We start from the raw sequence: 24301 nt of genomic DNA on the forward strand, positions 1-24301 counted from the left end.
CCTATTTAATCACTTAGGCCCTGCTTGAAAAATGAGTTATAGAATACCACCTCCCTCTCTGGGAAACCATTCCATAGTAAAAGAGTTCTGCCTGTTAGAACATACTAATCTAAAATTAATTTGGAGACCAGGTGCAGTGGCCCATGCCTATAAATCCAGCACTTTGGGAGGCCAAGGAGGGAGGATCACTTGAACTCAGGAGTTTGAGACTAGCCTGGGCAACATAGTAAGACCTGTCTCTACAAAAAAAAAAAAAAAATTAAAAAATATTCGGGCATGGTGGTGAATACCTGTGCGTCCCAGCTACCCAGGATGCTGAGGCGGGAGGATTACTTGAGCTCAGGAGATTGAGGCTGCAATAAGCTGTGATTGCACCACTGCACCCTAGCCTGGGCTACACAGCAAGATCCTGTCTCAAAAAAATAAAAACATAAAACAAAATTAATTTGAAAATAGCAGGGATTTTTTTTTTTTTTTTTTTTTTTTTTTTTTTTGAGACAGACTCTCACTCTGTTGCCCAGGCTGGAGTGCAGTGGCACGATCTCGGCTCACTGCAACTTCCGCCTCCTGGGTTTAAGCGATTCTCCTGCCTCAGCCTCCTGAGGCAGCTTGGATTACAGGCACCCGCCACTACGCCCAGCTAGGGAATTTTTTTTTAATGACATTGGGTAGCATCCCCCTTTGAGTCTTATAAATAATCTCCCTCAAACTTCTGCAGCGAGTGACTTCTTGGGCAAGTCACTTTCCCTGGTGGGCACAAATGTGAGAGAGGGATTTGGCTTATAGATTGATATGTGTTCATTATCGTTTATTTCCACAAACCTTCACTGACAGCATGCTTTGTGCCTTGGGGGCTCGAAAATGAAAGACACGTTGCCTACTCTCAGGAATTTCACAGCCCAGTGCAGGGAGACACACAGATAAGCAGACCATTCAAAAGCAGGTTTATGCTAGAATGAAAGGGACTGTGAAGAAAGGCTGAGCCCTAACGAGAGATCGAGAGAGATCGGGGAAAGCTAGGGAAGATGTCCCAGTGTGAATCTTCCCGCTCCATTGCTCCAAACACCTCCTCAAAGCCTGTGACTTGTAACCCTCCGCATGCCCTCCCAGTGCCTGGATCAAATGCTCAGCCTGTGTGCCACACAATAGACTGATGTTATGCATCGATAAACTCTTAGACATCCGGCTGGTTCTGTGCCCATCCCTCTGCCCCCACTGCAGAGAGGCCAATAAAACTCTTGTTCAGACTCACACTGCACACAGCATTCTGAACTTCTGGATCTACCACCATCTCCTGTTTCCCAAGCACCATGAAACTCCTGCTGTTGGCTCTTCCTATCCTTGTGCTCCTACCCCAAGTGATCCCAGGTAATCAGAGGTCAGGGAAGCTACGAAAATAGAGGTATAGTGGGTTCTGGCTCGTGAAAATTCCAATGTGTTGCTGTACCCCCAACCTGGGCAGCTCCACAGCTCCCACACTGGGACTATGTTCCTGACTGGGGTAAAACCTGGGAGTAGAGCAAGTTTTCCTCAATAGACAGGGGCAGTCCCACCATCCAGAGTTGTCCCTGGTTCTATATTCCAAGTTGTCGCCTAAGGAACTAGGGGAAAGCTAGGCTCACCTCTGTTCTCTTTCCAGCTTGTGCCAGCTTTTGAAAATGATTTCCGCAGCCCACTTTGCATGTTTTCTTGGCCCTAAAATCCTGCTATCGCTGTAATGAGGTTCTTTTTGTTTCTAATGTTCTAGAATTTGGTGAACAGGTCAGAAATTATCGGCTGAGCTGTTATATGGAAGACAGAACTGGCTTTTCTTCCTTCTACAGTGAAAATCTAAGCTTTTCATAATCACTGCTTTCTTGAGTATATCTAAAGGCATGACCAGAACTTTGAAATCACTGGTGAAGAGATCCTGTTTCCTCTTTGTTTTATGTTTTTCAAGGTGCATTTCAATGTATGATCGAACTTACATAAAAATGAATCTAAGTATTTCTGTTTTATAACGAAGTAAGCATACTCCATGCATGGCTACGCAGCACTCTTTCTTTCCTTTTTTTAAAAAAGATGAAATCTCGATCTGTCACCCAGGCTGGAGTGCAGTGGCACAATCTCAGCTCACTGCAACCTCTGCCTCCTGGGTTCAAGCAATTCTCCTGCCTCAGTCTCGCAAGTAGCTGGGATTACAGGCGTGCACCATCATGTCCGACTAATTTTTGTATTTTTAGTAGAGACGGGGTTTCACCATGTTAGGCTGGTCTCAAACTCCTGACCTCAGGTGATCCACCCGCCTCAGCCTCCCAAAGTGCTCGGATTACAGGCGTGAGCCCCGGTGCCCGGCCCTGTGCAGCAGTCTTCTTTCACTTCTTATTCTGTGGCCATCTTTCCATGTCATCATCTAAAGATCTGCCTTACTGTTTGTAAAGTTGTATATTTCTGCTGTAGGATAAGCCTTATAAAATCATATACAGTCATTTGAGACATTTCTTAATTTTCTAACAACACATCAATGAATATGCTTGTACAAACATTAATATATTTACATATTTGGACAGGGGCTTAGATAGGATAGATTCCTAGAGGGCAAATAACCAAGTTAAATGTAAGTCTGGTGGTGGTGGGCAAGAAAATAAAAAAAAATATTTATTCCATTAATTCCTCTATTCCTCTACCCTCATTGCAGAGAGGCCAGTAACTCTTGTTCAGACTCCCACTGCACATGGCATTCTGAACGCCTGGGTCTACCCTGGCATTCAGGGTAGGGAAACAGGGAAACCTCTCCTGTTTCCCAGGGACCAGGAACCTCCTGCTGCTGGCTCTTCCTGTGCTTGTGTTCCTACACCACAATCCTGGGTAATCAGAAGTCAGTAATCAGAAGTTGTGTATCTTAAAGGATACTGCCAGCAGAAATTGCCAACTCTGGGGGTTTTGAATAATTCTCCAGTTACAATTCCAGACACAAGCAGGAATAATTCTGTGATCCCTTTGAAAGCAATTGGTCTGCTTTGAGTTCTAGTGGAGATACTGAGACTAGGAAAGAGACAGATGTGAAAGATTTTGTACATGCAATCCACGAGTCATAAAAACTCAGCATATGGGGAGTGAAGGATATATTACAGGATCTAGGGCTTCCAGTCTGAGTGCTAAGAGCTATAAATTTGGAGTCATTCTCTTGGAGCAAAGAGTTGAGACAATGAAAGAAGCATAAAGTCTTGATGCTTTATCCTAAACAGCCCCTACATTTGAGGAAGAATAATAGAAATCAGTGACATTTATAGGGACAGGGAGATCTCCCTACCCTCTCATCGAAAATACACAAGGGTTTTTCTATCACCATAATCCTTCAAACACCCAGCTGATGAATATAAAATAATCTCTTACTGTCGTGGTTGTTTTTTTGTATTTGTTCGTGTTTTGAAACAGAGTCTCGGTCTGTTGCCCAGGCTGGTGTGCAGTGGCATGATCTCAGCTTGCTGAAACCTCTGCCTCGGGGGTTCAAGTGATCCCCCTGCTTCAGCCTCCTGAGTAGCTGGAATTACAGGCACGCACAACCACGCCTGGCTAATTTTTGTATTTTTAGTAGAGATGGGGTTTCAGCACGTTGGCTAGGCTGGTTTCAAACTCCTGACCTCAAATGATCCACTCGCCTCAGTCTCCCTCGTACTGTTGTTTTAATCTGCATTTCTCTTATCATCCTGTGATCAAAAGTTCTGAATGGCTTTCTTTCAAAGACCTGCAAGATTCTATGTGAAATCAACTCCCATTATATTTTCTCCAGTTAATCTCCACTTAACTTACTCTATACTCACCATAACTACCTTATTGTTTTTCAGAACCTTTGAGACAGGTCCTGCCTCTAAGCCTTTGCACTTGCTGCTTCCTCTGCCTGATATATACTCTGCCCCCAGTTAGTCTCATAGCTCACCCTGTCTCTTCCTTCTCAAAACTCAAGGTAAATCTTTCACTATTTCCCATCACACACTTCCTAAACCCCTTCGCTGCTTCATTTCTCTCCATAATGCTTATCTTTTTTTTTTGTATTTTCATAATGCTTATATTATGTATCCACATAAAGTATGTTATACTTTCTTCTCTTATTATCTATTTTTTTTCCTTTTTTTTTTCTTTTTTAAGACAGTCTCACTCTGTTGCCCAGGCTGAAGTGCAATGGCACGATCTCAACTCACCAAAGCCTCTGCGTCCCAGGTTCAAGTGTTCCTCCTATCTCAGCCTCCTGAGTTAGCTGGGAAAATAGGCATGTGCCACCACGTGTGGCTAATTTTTGTATTTTTGGACACATGCTTATTTTATACTTTGGGTTATAATTTTTTATTTTTTTAATTTCAATAGCTTTAGGGGTACAAGTGGATTTTGGTTACATGGATGAATTGTATAGTAGTGAAGCCTAAGATTTTAGTGCACCCATCACTGCAGTAGTGTATATTGTACCCAATAGGTAGTTCTTCATCCCTCCCTCTCCCCTTACTCTTCCCCCTTCTGAGACTCCAATGCCCCTTATACCACTCTGTATGCCCTTGTGTACCCATAGCTTAGCTCCCACTTATAAGTGAGAACATGTGGTATTCGTTTTTCAATTCCTAAGTTACTTAAAATAATGACCTCCAGTTCCATCCAAGTTGCTGCAAAAGACATTATTTTGTTCCTTTTCATGGATGAGTAGTATTCCATGGTGTATATGTTCCACATTTTCTTTATTCATTCATCGGTTGATGGGCACTTAGATTGATTCCATATCTTTGCAGTTGTGAATTGTGTTGTAATAAACATACACTACACAGATACATTTTATATACTCATGTGAAGGTATACTTTGCAGTAGAATGGGATATGACCAATGCAAATAACTTAATCACACTTGTTGAAGTAGCAGCAAGATGTACTTGTTGAAGTAACAAGAAGATGTACTTTCTGGCCGGGAGCGGTGGCTCACGCCTGCAATCCCAGCACTTTGGGAGGCTGAAGCCGGTAGATCATGAGGTCAAGAGATCAAGACCATCCTGACCAACATGATGAAACCCCGTCTCTACTAAAAATACAAAAATTAGCGGGGTGTGGTGGCACGTGCCTGTAGTCCCAGCTACTCAGGAGGCTGAGGAAAGATAATTGCTTGAACCAGGGAGGTGGAGGTTGCAGTGAGCCGGGATCACGCCACTGCACTCCAGCCTGGTGACAGAGTGAGACTCCATCTCAAAAAAAAAAAAGAAAGAAAAGAAAAAAAAAGATGTACTTTCTTTACTCAGGTACCTTTACACAGGGCACAGGTAGCTTCATTATAAGCAGCCCCAATTCCTCATGACTGGAGTTTCTTTTCGATGATGGTAAGATTCATCCCACTTTCAGAATAGTTAAAAACGGGCAAATGGGAGGTTGAGTATTTACCAGACCTGAGGTGGGAGTCTTGCAGCCGTCACCTAATTATGATCCACAGTGTGGATACAGGATGCCAGATATATAGTCATGCTAGTGAAATTGAGAGCATCAGTAACCCAAAATCAGTGGTTTTTCCTTTTATTGTTCAGCCTATAGTGGTGAAAAAAAATGCTGGAACAGATCAGGGCACTGCAGGAAACAATGCAAAGATGGAGAAGCAGTGAAAGAAACATGCAAAAATCTTCGAGCCTGCTGCGTTCCATCTAATGAAGACCACAGGCGACTTCCTACGACATCTCCCACACCCTTGAGTGACTCAACACCAGGAATTATTGATAATATTTTAACAATAAGGTTCACTACAGACTACTTTGAAATAAGCAGCAAGAAAGACATGGTTGAAGAGTCTGAGGCGGAACAGGGAACTCAGACCTCTCCCCCAAATGTTCACCATACCTCATGACTTCTTCTCGGATGTCACTCACCCCTGTCCTCAGAGTGATAAACTAAGTCACATATAGATAAAACACCACAGTGACCTCCCACTCCCCACCAATATGTAATTCTATTAGTAGAAACAGCTGTGTAAAGAAGTCTAAAATTTTCACTATTTCCAATGATAAACTCTTCAGTGCTCTTCTTGAAATGTCAAATTATTTCCACAAGTTTTAATCTATTTTTAGTATTTCTTGTTTGCTGGTGACCTATGCACAACCTCAATAGCTTAGTTAGCTATTCCAACAACAATTTTTTCATGTGTCTTTCTGTCTTCTCAACAGGTGTCTTAATGGCAGCATAAGTGGTCATGATCAAAATTCTAAATCTTTGCATCTGTGAGAGTAGCTACTAGGACACTAAAAGCTTTTTTTCTAGAACAGGAGACACTTCAGGTGAAAGCATTCATTTTCCTACTAACCATGGCCTTAGAGGAAGGTTTTATCTGTCACCGTATCACTGTAGGAAATTGACTGTCCCAAGTGTGAGCTATGAAGACTCCTTTTTGCCCCAGTGTCTTTCGAGTTGAAATAGAAGCTGTCGAAAAGCTTCTATGGCTCTGTAGAACCATCTCTTTGACCAAGCCTTGATCACACATGGACATCCAAGGGTAAGGATGGCCCCTCAATTGTGGGTGAAAGGATGGGTCATTTGTCCACCTGATTACTGAGACTGAGAGCTTTACTTGTCTCCCTGTGACAGAAAAAAAAAAAAAAAAAATCTTCACATCCTGTCCCATCCACATAACTCTACAACAAACTTCATTGTTACAAATTTTCCAGTCTTGCTGTTCCCAAGAACCTAAACAACCAGCCAGTCCATTACCAGCATTCATGAATTACTGTAGATCCATACCTAGGCAAGCCTTCCTTCTGCTGGAAGGATTTCCCTTAACCACTGTCTTTTGGGCCACTGCCACATCAGGCTGTAATGCAGCACTTCTGTCTGGTGCTAGCATGTCATGCAGACCATTCCACAAACCTGGCCTTGCTTTTTCCTCCTTTATTAACTAACCATAGGAACCCCTCATGATACTATTAGTGTGTGATGAAGAAGAGGCAATAAAGCAGGAATGGGTGACATAGGCATCTGAACCACCTGCTTCTGCAGTTTATGCTTGCCAGACCTGCTAAGTTCCAGTTTTGAACATATTACTTTCATCTAACATTGGAAATTCTTCACAGGTCTAATTATATTACTCAAAGGGTTAGATAATACCTAATTCATGATGGGAAATTTGGGTCTCATTATTTTTTTAAGCTTGTTATTCCTGATAATTCTGAAATTTGAAGTCTTTGAAAGTCTGAATCTCTAGACTGTGATTTCTGCTGACCTTAATTCATGGTGCCTTAGTTCCTTGTGTATTTTGTGATTTGGGGCTCTGGTCTGTTCATTTTCCTCAGAAGTTTAGTTGACTAAACTAGTTGAGTCCTGAGTTAAAGGTCTACTCCTTAGTTTTCTTCTGTCTTTTTAGCACTACTAGTCTGGGACAACTTTAAGCTTGATTTTTTTTCATATGACCCATGTACTGTGAATTCAGGCTGAGAGACTATATGAGATGTACCTTGAGGTTATAAATTCTCAGTGAAGACTTTTTTTCTATTTACTGAATACTTAGGTTCAAAATCAGGCAATTTTCCTTGAAAATCTCTGGTGAAGGAAAAGGGATGTTGTATCTGCTTTATTTTTATACAGCATATGTAACACTTTAAGGACTGAGATTTATATAGGGATCTCCTACGAGACTCATATTTTTTCAGACCATAGTCACTGCCTTCTCTCCCCTGCTTACCCCCACCTTGGCCAAAGCCATGGAAACCAAAGCTCAAGTTCACCTGATTCAGCAAGTGTCTTTGTGACAAAAGTCAGCTTCAGTCACTGCCTTCGAAAGAGTGCCCACTTGCATTTGGTTTTAATATTCTTTTATTTCTTTCTTTTTTTTTTTTTTTTTTTTTTGAGACAGAGTCTCGCTCTGTCACCCAGGCTAGAGCGCAATGGCACGATCTCAGCTCACAGCAACCTCCACCTTCTGGGTTCAAGAGATTCTACTGCCTCAGCCTCCTGAGTAGCTGGGATTACAGGTGCGTGCCATCACGCCCAGCTAATTTTGGTATTTTTAGTAGAGACGGGATTTCACCATGTTGGTCAGGCTGGTCTCGAACTCTTGACCTCATGATCCACCCACCTCGGCCTCCCAACGTGCTGGGATTACAGGCGTGAGCCACTGCACCCGGCTGGTTTTAATATTCTTGGCCTTACTTTCTTGCAAGGTTAAAGATGTTTTAAAAGTTTTGTTGTATATTTTAAGTACATTTTTTTCGCTGTTTTCAGTGGGAGGATCAGCCTGGGTTCTTCAACCAGTATTCTTCCTGGAACAGTGGTTCAGACCCAACACTTTCATCTAGATCATAAACTTTGTTGTTGGGATAGGTGGCAGCACCAGAGGAAGAAGAAAAAAAGATCATTGTCAAACGATGAAACTATCACTCAATATCTAAAACCAAAATGCTGAAATGATTGCTTTCTCTTTTTTTGAGGTGGAGTTTTGCTCTTGTTGCCCAGGCTGGAGTGCAATGGCAGAATCTCAGCTCAGTGCAACCTCTGCCTCCCAGGTTCAAGCAATTCTCCTGCCTCAGCCTCCCGAGTAGCTGGGATTACAGGAATGCGCCACTGTGCCCGGCTGATTTTGTATTTTTAGTAGAGATGGGGTTTCTCCATGTTAGTCAGGCTGGTCTTGAACTCCTGACCTCAGGTGATCCACCCGCCTCAGCTTCCCAAAGCACTGGGATTACAGGCGTGAGCCACCACGCCCGGCCTGCTTTCTTAAGAACAGGAGAGCCATGCTGGTCCATCATAAGCTCCTTCATCAGAGCAAAGTGTTGAACTTACACAGCATTTGGGGAACACATTTTGAGGGAGTTGTGTTGGCTACAGAGGTGGGAATTGGTTAATGACAATTTAGAAGTGTGTACACTGAAATGAATTCAAAGCTGATTGACATATTCAAAGCACAATGCTGTCACTGACAATTAGCTTTCAGAAGTGTGTTCACTGAAGCAAGTTGTCATTGACCATAAAAAATGTTTAAAACATTTCAAGGTATGTACTTGTTATCATGACCATAGGACTGTCAGCCTTTTCCTAGGAATGTGGAGAGTTTTTATTGTCAGAAGAGAAGAGTAACCCCAGAAGAATCCAACGAGACAGATGAGGAACCCCAAAAGATGATGGAGAAGGGGCAGCCTGAAAGTTAGGAAGAAAACAAAGAGTGAAATCACAGAACCCTAGGCAGTTAAGGTTTTCAAGGGGGGAATAACCTATAGTGGAAATGCTGCACAGAGGCAGATTGAGATACAAGTTGAAGAACATTCTGAAACTTTCAAAAAGGAGATCCAGTTACACTTGTTTATGTTTTTGTTTAACTTGTGGACAAAGACTTATAGACAGGTGCAAAAACTAAATCATCTTTTCCAACCCAGAACTCATGGTTTAGTATGAGTTTTGATACATATAAGAAGGCATATTATGATGAAAAAAAAAAAGGAGGTCCGCTGGTGACCTTGACCAGAGCCAGTCCAATAGCAAATAAGCACAAAGGCAAATTGTAATGAGTTGAGGAGAATCAGAGAAGTAGAGAAAGATAATGGGTAAGTACTACTCTACTTTTGACAGAATTTAGAACTGTTAGTAGAAGGTAAGATATAGAAAGTAAAATTTGAATTTTATATTACAAAGCTGGTGTTAGTTGTCATTGGGGACATAAGCCTCTTAGGTTTTGAAGAATTAGAGGACCTTGGCTATCCACAACAACAGCACCCAATATTCAAAGACCTTCTGCAATAACCACCAAACAGGCCCTTCAGTCTCACAGCTTGAAACCAACACAGCTTATTCCACATTACAGCAGCTCTGTTGGTTATAAAGTTTTTTCATGAACTAGGCCAAAGTTGTCTACAAGACCTCCACCTACTGCCCTATGTATTCATCCCACTGGTTAAAGACCCTCCCTGAGTTCTACATGGCACAGATTAAGTCATAAATCTGCCTAAACCCTTCAACCCTCCCTTATTCGATTCATTCTTCCCCCTTCCTCACTGGCTTGTCTAGCTTCTCTGTAATTGTTTTCCCAGTTTTCCAGCCTTCTCTCTCACGGAGCTTATCCAGAATGAGACAGACATTGTCACCATGCAAAGCCCAGTCTCTCACTATGATTTTCAGTGGATCAAAGACAGACAAGGGTAGCAGGTACATGAATTTTAATGAGGGGGGTTGACAGCAGGTCTCTGCCCAGAGAGGTTGAGAATGGTAATCACCAGCACTCAAGGTAGTCTTGGCCACTGCTTCTCATAAGACCAATCGGTATTTTCCTCTTTGCCGGAAATGCTTATCCTCATGTAGGACTGGAGGCAGCAGGCCTGATAATTTCTGCAATAGAGGTAGGGCTGTTCATTCTTTTTGCAAGAGGCCCTACAAATTCCACTGTTACCCATGCATCGAAGGATGTGGCGTTTGCCTGGCAAAAGAAAAAAAAATACAAATAGTTAACTTCTACCTAGGAGTGACATAAATCTGATAAGTTGGGAAGCATCATAAAAACCTAAATGGGGAGCAGGGAGAAAACCTAAAGGGAAATAGTGACTTCTACTTCCAGAAAAAAAAGAGTCAATGTATTTTTCTCTAATTGTCCTGCTAAGTTCGGTTTAAAACCCAGGGTGTGTGTGTGTGTGTGTGTGTGTGTGTGTGTGTGTGTGTACTCTGAAAGGCAAAGTAAAGAAGAACAAGGCAGGGACCTCAGGATCTAAGGAAGGACACAGTCATGAATTCCCTGGGTTTTCTTTTTGCCTCATCGATCCCAGACTTGTGCTGGAGAGACTGACAACCTGGAAATACAAACGAGTACAGACATAGAGTCCCAAGGAAAGTCTCCTCTCTCTAGCCAAAGAACCAGGAAAGGTCAACCCAGCAAGAAAGAACATTTTAGACAATAACCACTCCGCTCCAGGAAAAACCAAAGACAAAACTACACTCCCACTCATACATCCACCAAAGAAGGCTACGTGGGAAGCCTCAAATTCTGCCCTTTCCACTCTGTAAGGAGGTGTAACCTCCTAGAGTGGAAGGACCCAAGTGGGGAGCGGGGACTATTATCACTGTTGGATGGTCACAAGGCCAATCACCACCATGCAGTGTCGATAAGAATCATGTGGGGAGCCTCGACTTCCCCTATCTGGTGGGAAGAAGGCATCCCTCCCTCCACTTCCCTGATGCGGTGGTGACAGAAGGAGCCTAGTGCAAAGTCAAGACTTTCACCACCACACAGTACTAACAGGGCCACCACTCCCTGAGATGTGACTTGGAGGCCACACAGGGAACAAAATATCCCTCCCCATCCCAACCAAAGTAGTACCAGAGGAAATACACCTGGACTTCCGCCCACCTGGCAGTATCCAGGCAGCACCCCACTGTCCTCACCAGAGCCGTGTCAGAGGAGACAAGCCAACAAAGATCATTGAAATATGATCCAGCATCTCATAACATAATAATACCAAAAACGCCCAGGTTCCAGCAAAAATTACTCATCGTACTGAAAACCAGGAAAATCTCAACTTTAATGAAAAAAAAAAAGACGGCCGGGCGCGGTGGCTCAAGGCTGTAATCCCAGCACTTTGGAAGGCCGAGACGGGCGGATCACAAGGTCAGGAGATTGAGACCATCCTGGCTAACCCGGTGAAACCCCGTCTCTACTAAAAAAAAAAAAAATACAAAAAACTAGCCGGGCGAGGTGGCGGGCGCCTGTAGTCCCAGCTACTCGGGAGGCTGAGGCAGGAGAATGGCGTAAACCCGGCAGGCGAAGCTTGCAGTGAGCTGAGATCCGGCCACTGCACTCTAGCCCGGGCGACAGAGCGAGACTGCGTCTCAAAAAAAAAAAAAAAAAAAAGACAATCAACAGAACTGAGAGTCACCCAAGCTGTGTGCATCTGTAATTCATTCCTTTGACTTTGATAATTCCACGGTATTCATGTAGTAGTCTATTTAACCATGTGTCCATGAGGGCCATTTTGGTTGTTTCCAGGTCTATTGGGAGTTTGGGATTTTTTTTTTAGACCATGTGTTTCTTTATTTAACAACTTCTCCCCAAAAGGAAATGTTTTTGAAAATCCCTATCGTTTATAAATTAAAGAGGATCAACCTGATAATAGGTTTTATTTTCATTAAAATGACAGGAACATTTAAAACTACAATGGACTAAATAAAGAATTTTTTATACTCTTGCTTCTAGTAATTATAAAACAGGTAATTTAGAACATATATCTGGCAGATGAAAGGTGGACATTTTTTTTTTTCCAAGACAGAGTCTTGCTCTGTTGCTTAGGCTGGAATGCGGTGGCACAATCTTGGCTCACTGGAACCTCCGCCTCCCCGGTTCAAGCGATTCTCATGCCTCAGCCTCCCATGTAGCTAGGATTACAGGCGTACACCACCACACCCAGATAATTTTTGTATTTTTACTAGAGTATGGGGTTTCTCCATGTTGGCCAGGCTGGTCTCAAACTCGTGATCCATCCACCTCAGCCTCCCAAAGTCCACCACACCCAGCCTGGACACATTTTTTTAATTTGTCAGAAGGCATTAAAAGACAAAATAATGGAGGATGAGTGGACCTAAACTAAGAAAAAAAATTTTTTTTAATCACTATTTTTAATTTTAGTTGTTCTAATAGGTATGTAGTAGTGTCTCATTCTGGTCTTAATATGCATTTCCCTAATGGGTAATGATGTTGAACATCTTTTCAAGTGCTTATTTGCTATCTGTATATCCTCTTCAGTGAAATGTTTTTTCATATCTTTTGTCCATTCCTAATTGGATTATTACTGTTGAGTCTCTTTTTTTTTTTTTTTCTGGAGACGAAGTCTCGCTTTGTCGCCAGGCTGGAGGGCAGTGGCGTGATCTCAGCTCGTTGCAACATCCGCCTCCTGGGTTCAAGCAATTCTCCTGTCTCAGTCTCCTGAGTAGCTGGGACTACAGGCGCCCGCCACCATGCCCGGCTAATTTTTTGTATTTTTAGTAGAGGCAGGGTTTCACCGTGTTAGCCAGGATGGCCTGGATCTCTTTACCTCGTGATCCGCCCACCTAGGCCTCCCAAAGGGCTGGGATTACAGGCGTGAGCCACCATGCCCGGCAATTACTATTGAGTCTTAAGAGTTGTTTCTATATTCCAGATACAAGTTCTTTGTCAGATATATGGTTTGAAAATAATCTTGCTCTGTTGTCATTTGTCTTTTCAACCATCCTCTTCACAGGGTGTTTCACAAAGTGAAAGTTTAAAATTTTGAGTAAGTCCAAGTTATTGATTCTCTTTCTTTTCTAGGCTGTTCTTTTGTATCTAAGACCTCTTCACCAAGTACTCGATCTGAATGTTTTTTCCTATGCTTTCTTCTAGAAATTTTATAGTTTTACATTTTTTTAAATATGTAATCCTTTGAAAATAATTTTCTTTAGATATGGGGTCTTGCTGTGTTGCCCAAGCTGGAGTGCAGTGGCACAATCATAGCTCATTGTAACCTCAAACTCCTGGGCTCAAGCGATCTTCCCAAATCAGCCTCTCGAGTAGCTGGGAACTAGAGGCACTTGTCGCCACACCCAGCTAATGTATTTTATTTTTGTAGAGATGGGATCTTGCTATGTTGCCCAGGCTGGTCTGGAACTCCTGGGCTCAAATGATCCTCCCCTCTCAGCATCCTGAGTCACTGGGATTACAGGTGTGAGCCACCATGGCTGGCTGTTATGATCCATTTTAAGTAAATATTTGTGAAAGGTGTGAGGTTTAGGTTTAGATTTTTGTTTGTTTTGTTTTTTGCCTGTAGATGTTCAATTGCTGCAGCATCATGTGTTGAAAAGGACCTTTCTTCCAATGAATTGCTTTTGCACCTCTGTCAAAAATCAGTTGGCTGTACTCCTATGAGGCTATTTCTGAGTTTCCTATTCTGTTCCATTGATTGATGTACCTGTCTCTCCAAGAACACACAAACTCAATTACTACTACCATATAATAAGTCTTAAAATCTGATAAAATAATTCTTCCAACTTTATCCTTTTTCAATTTTGTTTTAGCTATTCTTATTCTTTTGCAGATTTCTCTTTAGGCAAGGTATAGACAGAATAGTCTGGTCTATATCTACAAAAAAAATCTTGCTGGGATTTTGACATAAATGAATATGTCAATTTGAGGAGAATTAACATCTGCTATTTGAGTCTTACAAGATAGGAAGATGGTGTGTCTCTTCATTTATTTAGCTCTTATTTCTTTTATCAATATTCTATAGTTTTCAGCATACAATTTCTGTACATAGTTTGTTAGATGTACACTTAAGTGTTTTATTTTCTTGGAGTGACTTTGAATGGTATTTTATTTTTAATTTCAGAGTGCACATGTTCATTGCTATTATATAGAAATATAATTGATTTGTGTATGTTTACCTTGTATCCTGTGACCTTACTGAACCTACTTATTAGTTTTAGGTGTTTTGCCTTTGCTTTTGTTTTGTTTTGTTTGTAGATTTCTTAGAATTTTCTACATAAACCATGATGACATCTTCAACACCATTTTATTCCTTCCTGTCTAATCTGCATGCCTTTCATTTAATTTTCTTGCCTTAATGCAATGGGTAGAAATACTCAGAACTAAAAGGAACAAATTATTGATACACATAGTGTGGATGGATCTCAAGAGCTTAATGCTGCTTAGCTGGGCACGGTGCTCAGGCTTGTAATCCTGGCACTTTGTGAGGTTGAGGCGGGAAGATCACTTGAGCTCAGAAATTCGAGACCAGCCTGGATGACATGGCGAAAACCCATCTCTACAAAAAATAAAAAATTAGCCGCACGTGGTGGCACACATTTGTAGTCCCAGCTACTGGGGAGGCTGAGGTGGGAGGATCGCTTGAGCCCAGGAGGCAGAGGTTATGGTGAGCTAAGATCACACCACTGCACTCCAGCCTGGGCAACAGAGCCAGACCCTGTCTCAAAAAAAAAAAAAGAGCATAATGCTGAGCCAAAAAAAAAAAAAAAGGCCAATCACGAACTCCCACATATGATTCTATTTATTCAACAATGTCAAATGACAAAACTATAGAGATGGGAAAACAGGTTAGTGGTTGCCAAGGGTTAAGCATGGTGACAGTGCGTGGGGACAGGGAGGAAGGCTGGTATGACTTTAAAGGAGCAACAGGAGGCAGATCATCGTGGTGATGGAACAGTTCTGCAGCTTGATCATGATGGTGGTTACATCTGCACATGATGAAATGGCATGGAAGTATACACATATATTGTACCAATATCAGTTTCCTGGTTTTCATATTGCATTACAGTTATGTAAAATCTAAGCATTGGAGGAATCTGGGTGAAGAGTACACAGGACCTCTCTCTTGTAACTTCCTGTGAATCTACAATTATTTCAAAATAAAAAGTAAAAATATGAATAAATAAAATAACCTAAGGGGCTACAGAGAGATTAAAAAAACAAAATCTAAAAAACAAGAACCCCTAGGAGACCAATCCTAACTCCCATTTTACTTGCTGTGTACCCTGGGGCAAGTTTCTGCGACTCTGTTCTACCCTTTTTCTCATATGTACAGTGTAGACTGGAAAAACAGCTAACCCCTAGAATTGTGAGGATTAGTGGCTGAATATATAGAAAGCAATAAGGGACTGACACATGGTAAGAACTAAATGAATGTTAACTATTATTGTTGTTTTAAATTATCATTTGAGCAAAACCCAGAAACTCCTCTGCATCCTTGCTAACCCTGCCAGCCAGAACCACGTATACCTGACACAGTGGTCCTCTGCTCCCTCCAGCCCAGGAAGTTCTCCACCCAGATTCTTGGAACCTGGAGTCAGCTGTTTGTGCCCCCACCAGATCCACTCAGGCTTTCACTTGTGAATTCACTATTCATATTCAAGAAACACTCACTAAAACGCATTCATGTCCAGCGCTGGGCTTAACATCAGGCATGCAGATGTAAATAAAACATCATCTCAGCCCCTATGGATTTCCACCTAATATGTGTGTGTTTGGGGGATTGCTGGAAAGGGGACAATAACTCAAATAATTACACAACAACATAATACGTGTCATAACTTCTTAAGAGTGACAGTTTGTGAAGCCAATCAGAACTCAGTTTGGAGAAAGAGTGATAACCTAGAAAAGGGACATCAAATTCTCCATAGCCTTTAAAGAGCCAGTAAGCAGAGAAAGAAATGTTGAGTGCTGAGGGAAATTACGGTTCAAGCTAGAATTGTATACTTAGCTAAAATTTTCTTAACAGATGATATGGTCTGGCTGTGGCCCCACTCAAATCTCATCTTAAATTGTAGCTCCCATAATCCCCACATATCATGGGAGGGACCTGGTGGGAAGTAATTGAATTATGGGGGTAGGTTTTTTGTGTGCTGTTCTCGCGATAGTGAGTAAGTCTTGTGAGATCTGGCCAGGCGCGGTGACTCATGCCTGTAATCCTAGTACTTTGGGAGGCCAAGGTGGATGGGATACTTGAGGCCAAGAGTTCAAACAAGCCTGGCCAACATGGTGAAACCTTGTCTCTAGGAAAGAATACAAAAATTAGCCAGGCATAGTGGTGCATATCTATAATCCCAGCTACTTAGGAGGCTGAGGCAGGAGAATTGCTTGAACCTGGGAGGTGAGGCTACAGTGAGCCAAGACCGTGCCACTGCACTCCAGCCTGGGCAAGAGAACAAGACTCTGTCTAAAAAAAAAAAAAAAAAAGAAAAAAAAGGAAAAAAAAGTCTCACAAGATCTCATGGTTTTATAAAGGGCAGTTCCCCCACACACACAGTTTTGCCTGCTGTCATGTAAAATGGCCTTTGCTCCTCCTTCGCCTTCTGCCATGATTGTGAGGCCTCCCAGCCATGGGAAACTGAATCATTCAACCTCTTTTTCTTTATAAATTACCCAGTCTTGGGTATTTCTTCATAGCAGTATGAAAATGGACTAATACAATAGATAAGCATACATTTAGATATTTTCAGAAGTAAACCCGCTGAAAGACTTGATTACCAACAGGAGCTTCTTAAGTGTGAATTACAAGGGTTTAAAAATATAGTTCAATAGAATGAATAAGATCTGGTATTTAATAGCACAACAGGTGACTGTAGTTCACAATAATTTATTGTACATTTTAAAATAACTAAAAGAGTATAATTGGATTTTATGTAATACAAAGAAGAGATAAATGCTTGAGGTGATGGATACCCCATTTACTCTGATGTGATGAGTATACACTGAATTCCTGTATCAAACTATTTCATGTACCCCATAAATATATACACCTGTGTATCATAGAAATTAAAAATAAAAAATTTTTAAATAAAAAAATTCACCAAAAACAACAAAATAAACTACAAGAAGAAAGAAAAGATTTCTTATATGAAAGTCTGAGAATCAACGTGAAACAATAATAGATATGGTATGGGAAATCAGAGCATGGTAGATAAGAGGTGAGTCACAACCACAGTGTAAAATATTAAATTTAGGCAGGTATCTGTAATTTGAAAATTGGAATTTGGAAGAAGTGTCCTCTATTCTACATGTATGCTGGTTAGGATCAGCTGAGATCCCTCCACTCTGACATTATCCTCCCTAAATACGTGAAATGCAGACTTTTAACACAAATTTTTAAAATTTTTTTCTGATGTTCAGAGACAGCCTTTCCACTGTTCACGTTTCACTTCATGTGAGTGGTAAGAACAATAATGATCATTATCATTCTTTTCTTTTTGTTTTTAACCTAACCTGAGTCAATTCTCTCTGCCTTCTATTTTTGTAAAATATAGACACTAGAAGACACCATCCCAACTGAATTTAGACAATGTTATTGTAAATTTCAAAAATAAAATAAAATAAAACTGAAAAAAAAAGCGACTGCTCTCACCTTAATCTGAATGAATGTGAATACACAATACAATAAACAAACGTTTCTGCCTTAGACCGCGGGAATACAAATTAACAAACTGCTAGACAAGACCATTATTCTGCTAGATGGAGAGTGAGGAAAGTCTAAAAGAGGCAAGGAATGGTATCACCTCACTGTTTTCTCAACTTAAAAATCCTTTTTCTACTCCAGATCTCCGCTCAGGCCTCATTTTAGGATTCCCTGAGAATTGTTCCTTTCTTGTAGAATGCCCAGAATCAGGTGATAATCCAATGTCTGCATTACTCAGTGACAGTTTAGTACCTACTTTCTATCAAAGAAACAAGACAAATAACAAAAGACAAAAAAAAAAAAAAAAAAAAAAAAAAGAACTCAGTTTGATCCCCTGCTCTGTCTTAATACTGTGTGACTTGGGCTAATTATATCACCTCTCTGGGCCTCAGTTTCCTAATAAGTAAAATAGGGATGATAAGAGGATTGTTGTAAGAATGGAATGACACATAGCAAGGGTCAATGAGAACTATTATTACAGCTATTATAATTATTAAGAAATAATAAGACAGGGCTGGATGTGGTGGCTCATGACTGTAATCCCAGCACTTTGGGAGGCTGAGGCAGGTGGATCACTTGAGCCAAGGAGTTTGAGAGCAGGCTAAGCGACATAGTAAGACCCTACCTCTAAAAAAAAAAAAAAAAAAATAGAAAAATTAGCCAGGCATGTTGGCACGCACGTGTAGTCCCAGCTACTCAGGAGGCTGAGGTGGGAGGATGGCTTGAGCCTGGGAGGGTGAGGCTACAGTGAGCCATGATTGCACCACTGCACTCCAGCCTGGGCAACCAAGCAAGACCTTGTCTCAAAAAAAGAGAGAGAGATAGTGAGACAGAGTTTATGTGAAGACTTTCATGGGTGGGAGCATCAACTGAGCTTTGAAGGATGAGAGGGCATTCATCACAGAGGTGAGCTGAGTGTTGGGGACCAGCCAGAGGGAGCCATGAACAAACACAATGTGGGGGACAGGAGAGGATGGCAAGAGGGTGGCAGTGGCTGAAGAGAAGGTATGTGAGGGACAGTCATGGGAGGTGAAACCAGGTCACCATGTGAAGGCTTTGAATGTCCAGACCCTGGGTGGTGATGAGCAAAGGAAGAAATCTAAGCAGGAAAATGACACAGAGAAACTTCCTACCAAGAATCCCTCTAATAATAGAGATTAATGCAGAGAAAACCTGAGGGTAGGGAGACCAGCGAGGAAACATTTTTGAGGGTCTCATCCCAGGCCTGGGAGCACAGGTAGCTCTCATGGGCAGCCTAAGTGTCCCAGCTCCCAGAGAGGCAGCAAAACTGTGAAAAGATTATGCAGCTCCTGTCTCTGAAGTGGGCTGAAAAATACGTTGTGAACCTAAGTATACATCAACAGATGAAGGGATAAAGAAAGTTTGCATATACACACAATGGAATACTATTTGGCCACAAAAAAAGCATGAAGTTCTGTCATTTGTGGCAACATAGATGAGCATGATGTTAATTGAAACAAACCAGATACAGAAAGATAAATATTACTTGTTCTCACTCATATGTGGAAGCTTAAAAATGTGGATCTCATTGAAGTAGAGAGTAGAATTGTGTTTATCAGAGACTGGGAAGGGTAAGTGGGAAAGGAGAATACAGAGAAGCTGGTTAACAGATACAAAATCACAGCTAGATAGGGGGAGTAAGTTCTAGTGTTCCATAGCTTTGTAGGGTGACTGTAGTTAACAATCATTTATTGTGTATTTTCTTTTTTCTTTTTTCTTTTCTTTTTTTTTTTTTGAGACAGAGTCTTGCTCTATCGCTCAGGCTAGAGTGGAGTGGTGCGAACTCAGCTAACTGCAACCTCCGCCTTCCAGGTTCAAGTGATTCTCCTGCCTCAGCCTCCCAAGTAGCTGGGATTATAGCCACCATGCCTGGCTCAATTTTCATATTTAGTAGAGACAGGGTTTCACCATGTTGACCAGCTGGTCTCAAACTCCTGACCTCATGGTGATCCACCCGCCTTGGCCTCCCAAAGTGCTGGGATTACAGGGGTGAGCCACCCACACCCAGTCTATTGTGTCTTTTCGATTAGCTAGAAAGAGGACTTTGAATGTTTCCAACACAAAGAAATGATAAATGTTTGAGGTGATGGATATGCTAATTACCCTGATTTGACGGTTACACTTTCTATACGTGTATTGAACTATCACGCTGTACACCATAAATATGTGCAATTATTATTTGTGAATTAAAAATAATTTTTTAAAAGAAATGGATTATCAGCCAGAGTAGGATCCAATACCAGGCACAACCCTAACATTTGAAGGTCCCGGGGCAAGAAGGCAAATGAAGGCTACTGTGTCATGTCATTTGTCTGCATGCTTAAATGTTTTAATCAAGCTAATAAAAAGAATACATAAAAGATATCTAGCCTCATTTACAAGATAGCCCTTCATAATGACCTGAAAGGTCAGGTTTGAATTTATAATTCTCTGATTCCTCAGAACTCCATGCAGGAACATGGCATTCTGAGGGGAGCCTGCCCAGCCCACAGCTCACCTCTCTTCTCACCCATCCCCAGCTCTGCACACAGACCCTGCAAACAAGAGCATCCCTTGATGCTTCTCCTGCCTAGGGGTTGGCACCCAGTGGGCCCAACCCTCCAAGGATGGACCTTGAGGAAAGGCCCCTGCAGCTCCTTGAAGCAGGCACAAGGTTTCTCTGGGCAGGCAATCCCAGGACCCAGCTATTCAAAGCATGGCCCAGAAAGGGAGGAGGGTAGGCAAAGGCTCCTCGTGGGCATATTCCCCTTGCCCCCAGCAACTCCTCACCACATGAGGAGGGACTTAGCCAGAGGAAGCCCAGAGTCAGATCGAGATCAGAGGAGAGGCCCCTCTTTCCAGAGTCTAAGAGCGGAAATATTGAGCTGAGAGCAAATAGTCTTCCTGGACGATAGTGAACTCCTTCTGTCTGTCTCTATGCCATGCATCACGCTTTATCGAGCACTCTTGGTCCCTGGCCTCACTGCAGAGGACGCAGTTCAGGGGTGAACAGCTGTGTTGGTTAAATGGGGCCCAGAGAAGAGGACTTGAGATAATGAAGCCTGGGAAGACACCCAGATCCTCTAGGTTCCCAATCAGGATTCTTAAATGTTCCCCACGAGTGAGTCTTCTCCCAGGCTGAAGTACCAGTTCAGATGAGTCAGGCTTCTGTCTCCCTCAGAGTCTAACACAGTTAGAAGGCACACAGCTCATATTTCATAAATCCTTGAATAAATCAATGAACAATAGCTGATGACATTTGTTGAGTGCTTACCTTTGCATTATTATGTCATTTCATCCTTACTGCAATCCTGAAACAGATTCTACTATTACTCTTATTTACAGAGGAGGAAGATAAAGTTCTGTGAGGTTTATATGCAGAGTCTGCCAGTAGAAAGTGGCAGAGCTGAGGTGAACATGAGTGAATGGATCGATGAAAGAATGGAAAAAATGAATAATGAACAAATTCATATATAAGTAAGCAAATCATGTGCTTTATCTTTTTTTAGTACTTAGACACCTTCTAACCCCTGGGGCTGGGCCTCCTGAGCACTAGAAAGCATCAGCTGGTTTCTCTAGAACCCCAAGGATTTGGATTATATTCAGCCCCATCCACCCTCAGCCCATTCACTCTCAAAATGGACCAACTCTCCCAGCCTAAGGATTCTCCCACTCTCTAGGCATCTGCTATGCCTTTAAATCTCTCAGCTCCCACCATGTTCTCCCCACTCCACTCCTGACTCAATAGCCTCTCCTGCAGTTGGTAGATGGGGAATCATCTTCAAGACTGTAGTGATCACACCATCGCTATGACCCAGCCCTAGTGACTTCTCTTGACTACCTCTTCACCTCCCCTACCATCCCCTCACCCTCAATCCATTTGGGGTATCATTCCTTATGACTGACAGACACCAGAAATAAATTTGTGAGTTTTAATTAAATGTGGACCCTAAACAATCTGAAACAAAGTCATTTCTATCCATTATTTATATTTTTCTTCGGCTGTGGAGCTGTTGTGGACATCTGAGGAGTGGTCCAGCCAAGGATTCCATGAATTGTTACTGGTTGGATTGTTAAATAACGACTAGGGACACAGCACCGTTTACGATTTCGGCAGCGTATGATGCTGTCTTCACCATCTTTGCACAACAACCGGCAGTGTCCATCCATCCAACACTCTACTTTGGGGCATACGAACAACAATTAAGCAGATGTTAGTATCCCTCAAGTGGAGAGAAAAGAGAAGGCAGAGGAGGAACAGGAAGACAGGGAAGAAGAGAAGAAAGCCAGTTAAGTGAGTAATGCTAGGCCCAGTCCCAGGAAAAGAAAGAAGAGACCTTGAGAGGGAAGAGAACTGAGACAATGGTTCCAACTGAGAACTCTGAAGTTTTCGGGGGAGCCTTTTTTGGACTTCTCACCCGTCTGTCTTCCTATCCCCAACTTCCTATTCCTTACTTTGGAATCAGCTGAAGCTAATTAATGTCCCACCTAGCAGAGCTAGGAGTGAAGGTAAAAGGACATGAAAACCTGTAATATTAGGGAAAAGAGGATTCACTCACATTACACAGACCCGGTGTCTTATCAATAACCTGACCCTGTTTAACATAAGCCAAACAAGCCTCAGCTCCAGCCGCAGCTCAATCTCCAATCTTCCTTGACCCTATATTAACCCAATTCAAACTCAAACTCATTCAGGCCTACCTTAATTAGAACTCCCAGTCTTACTCAACTCAATGCCCCTAAGCCCCAACTCCAGGTCAAACCCTAATCTAATCCAATCTAACCCTAATCTAATCAAGTCACTAACCTCAATTCCCAGCAGTATCCCATCACCAAGCTGAACCCAAACACCCTGCAGCATCCAGCACTGACTCCCAGCCTCAGCCCAAGCCCCAGTCTAATCCCCAACACCAGCTCCACTCAACCCCAAATCCCATCCTCTCTCCAACTCTGCCCTAAACCTTCAGGGAAGCCCAGTTCCTCACCTCCAGCTCATCCTGACATTCCTTCTATCACCCCAATCCCAAGGTTTTTCCTCCACATCACAACTCACCCCAACCTCCACTCTAGTCTCCCAAAGCCCTCAATAAGTCCCCAACTTGCACCCATGCTTTGCCCCTCAAACCTCTCCCAAGCTCCCACCAGGATACCACCCTGGCCCTCAAGTGCCAGATGCTCCAAACATCTATCATCCCACCACTCTGGCAAAAAAGAATCAGAGAGAGATATTAACCTGAGATGATCCTGGGGAAACTTCCCAAAGTTGCAGGAGAGAAGGAAAGGCTTTACATGATGCCCACAGTGAGAGGGGAGGGAAAGATGGAAAGTCCATGACCAGGAGCCCAGACCCCTGAGAGAGGCTCACGTTACCTGATATCACTGGTACTTCTGTGGCCAGAAGGATGGCAAGAAACAAGAAAAGAGATTTCATGGCTGGCAGACCTGAGAGGAGGAGGCGCCTGAGCTGCAGGGGAAGGAAATAGGGTTCCCTGCAGCAGGGCAGAGATGAGCTTTGCTTTTATCAGCAGGACTGTGGGCAGTGAATTAGAACAGGAGGGGATTTATATGAGGTCATCCAGGCCAAAGGACAGTGTGTAGCAGATGTCTCAGCAAAGCACAAGATGAGAGTGTGGGAAACTGGCCAGTACCAGTGCCAGTAAAGGGACAGGCCAATTAAAGCCATTTGGCCTTTGAGAGCCACAAAGGAATTAATTAATACATAATAAATGTATATCAAGAAATATTTAACTTAAAAATTACTTTGCATTTCTCTGACAAATAGTAAGAACATTTATTCAACACTGGTCTTTTTATTTCTTCGTTTTGAATTATTCAGTCAGATATCTGGACAATTCTATTGGGGTGTTGTTGTATACTTGCTGATTTGCAAGAACTCTTCAGTGCTGTTATTATATAAACTGTCTTGTCATGCTTGGTGACAATATTGTTCTCCATGATTATGTTCTGTTTTAAAATATATTTTTTGCCTATAAATGTTTAAATCATATTTAAATCTTAAAAACTAAATAAACAGGCCGGGTGCGGTGGCTCACACCTGTAATCCCAGCACTTTGGGAGGCCAAGACAGGGAGATCACAAGGTCAGGAGTTCGAGACCAGCCCGGCCAACATGGTGAAATCCCATCTCTACTAAAAATATAAAAATTTGCTGGGCATGGTGACGGGTGCCTGTAATCCCAGCTACTAGGGAGGCTGAGGCAGGATAATTGCTTGAACCTGGGAGGCAGAGGTTGCAATGAGCTGAGATCGTACTAGTGCACTATAGCCTGGGTGACAGAGTAAAACTCCACCTCGACAATACAAATAAAAAGTTTTAAAAAAATAAATTAAACAAGAATTACTTATTCTCTGCTTTCTAACAGAAGGATACACATGTGTAATGTCTTTCGGGACTCTGAA

At 42.3% G+C, this 24301-nt stretch overlaps 3 protein-coding genes and 1 non-coding gene across 4 annotated transcripts; 2 read left to right on the forward strand and 2 right to left on the reverse strand.

The window, feature by feature from the left end:
* Nucleotides 1-577: 577 nt before the first annotated feature.
* On the forward strand, nt 578-6582 carry DEFB118 (defensin beta 118). The gene is made up of 2 exons (XM_003904910.4): nt 578-1368; nt 5535-6582. The coding sequence occupies exons 1-2, from the start codon at nt 1311-1313 to the stop codon at nt 5846-5848; spliced, it is 372 nt and encodes a 123-aa protein (XP_003904959.1). The 5' UTR covers nt 578-1310; the 3' UTR covers nt 5849-6582.
* A 2695-nt stretch (nt 6583-9277) lies between these two features.
* Nucleotides 9278-9405, forward strand: LOC116270888. Its single transcript, XR_004179193.1, has one exon. It is a non-coding gene; the product is annotated as a small nucleolar RNA SNORA40 (small nucleolar RNA).
* Nucleotides 9406-10119: 714 nt separating this feature from the next.
* Nucleotides 10120-23500, reverse strand: LOC101023546 (beta-defensin 119). The gene is made up of 2 exons (XM_003904909.4): nt 23253-23500; nt 10120-10393 (listed from the first exon to the last, which is right to left on the reverse strand). Exons 1-2 carry the CDS (start codon nt 23311-23313, stop codon nt 10200-10202), a joined length of 255 nt encoding a protein of 84 aa, XP_003904958.1. The 5' UTR covers nt 23314-23500; the 3' UTR covers nt 10120-10199.
* LOC110740519 lies at nt 21182-22418 on the reverse strand. The gene has a single exon (XM_021921161.1). It carries the CDS (start codon nt 22050-22052, stop codon nt 21858-21860), a length of 195 nt encoding a protein of 64 aa, XP_021776853.1. The 5' UTR covers nt 22053-22418; the 3' UTR covers nt 21182-21857.
* Nucleotides 23501-24301: the final 801 nt, after the last annotated feature.

The sequence above is a fragment of the Papio anubis genome, chromosome 16 (assembly GCF_008728515.1).
Source record: "Papio anubis isolate 15944 chromosome 16, Panubis1.0, whole genome shotgun sequence".
NCBI classification, from domain to species: Eukaryota; Metazoa; Chordata; class Mammalia; order Primates; family Cercopithecidae; genus Papio; species Papio anubis.

Excerpts from the sequence above, each read along its gene's own strand:
- LOC101023546 (XM_003904909.4), bottom strand. The coding sequence starts at position 23,313 with ATGAAATCTCTTTTCTTGTTTCTTGCCATCCTTCTGGCCACAGAAGTA. Across the intron at positions 10,394-23,252 it reads AGAAGTACCAGTGATATCAG|GCAAACGCCACATCCTTCGA; the intron begins GTAACGTGAGCC and ends TTCTTTTGCCAG.
- DEFB118 (XM_003904910.4), top strand. The coding sequence starts at position 1,311 with ATGAAACTCCTGCTGTTGGCTCTTCCTATCCTTGTGCTCCTACCCCAA. Across the intron at positions 1,369-5,534 it reads CCTACCCCAAGTGATCCCAG|CCTATAGTGGTGAAAAAAAA; the intron begins GTAATCAGAGGT and ends TTTATTGTTCAG.
- LOC110740519 (XM_021921161.1), bottom strand. The coding sequence starts at position 22,052 with ATGGATGGACACTGCCGGTTGTTGTGCAAAGATGGTGAAGACAGCATC.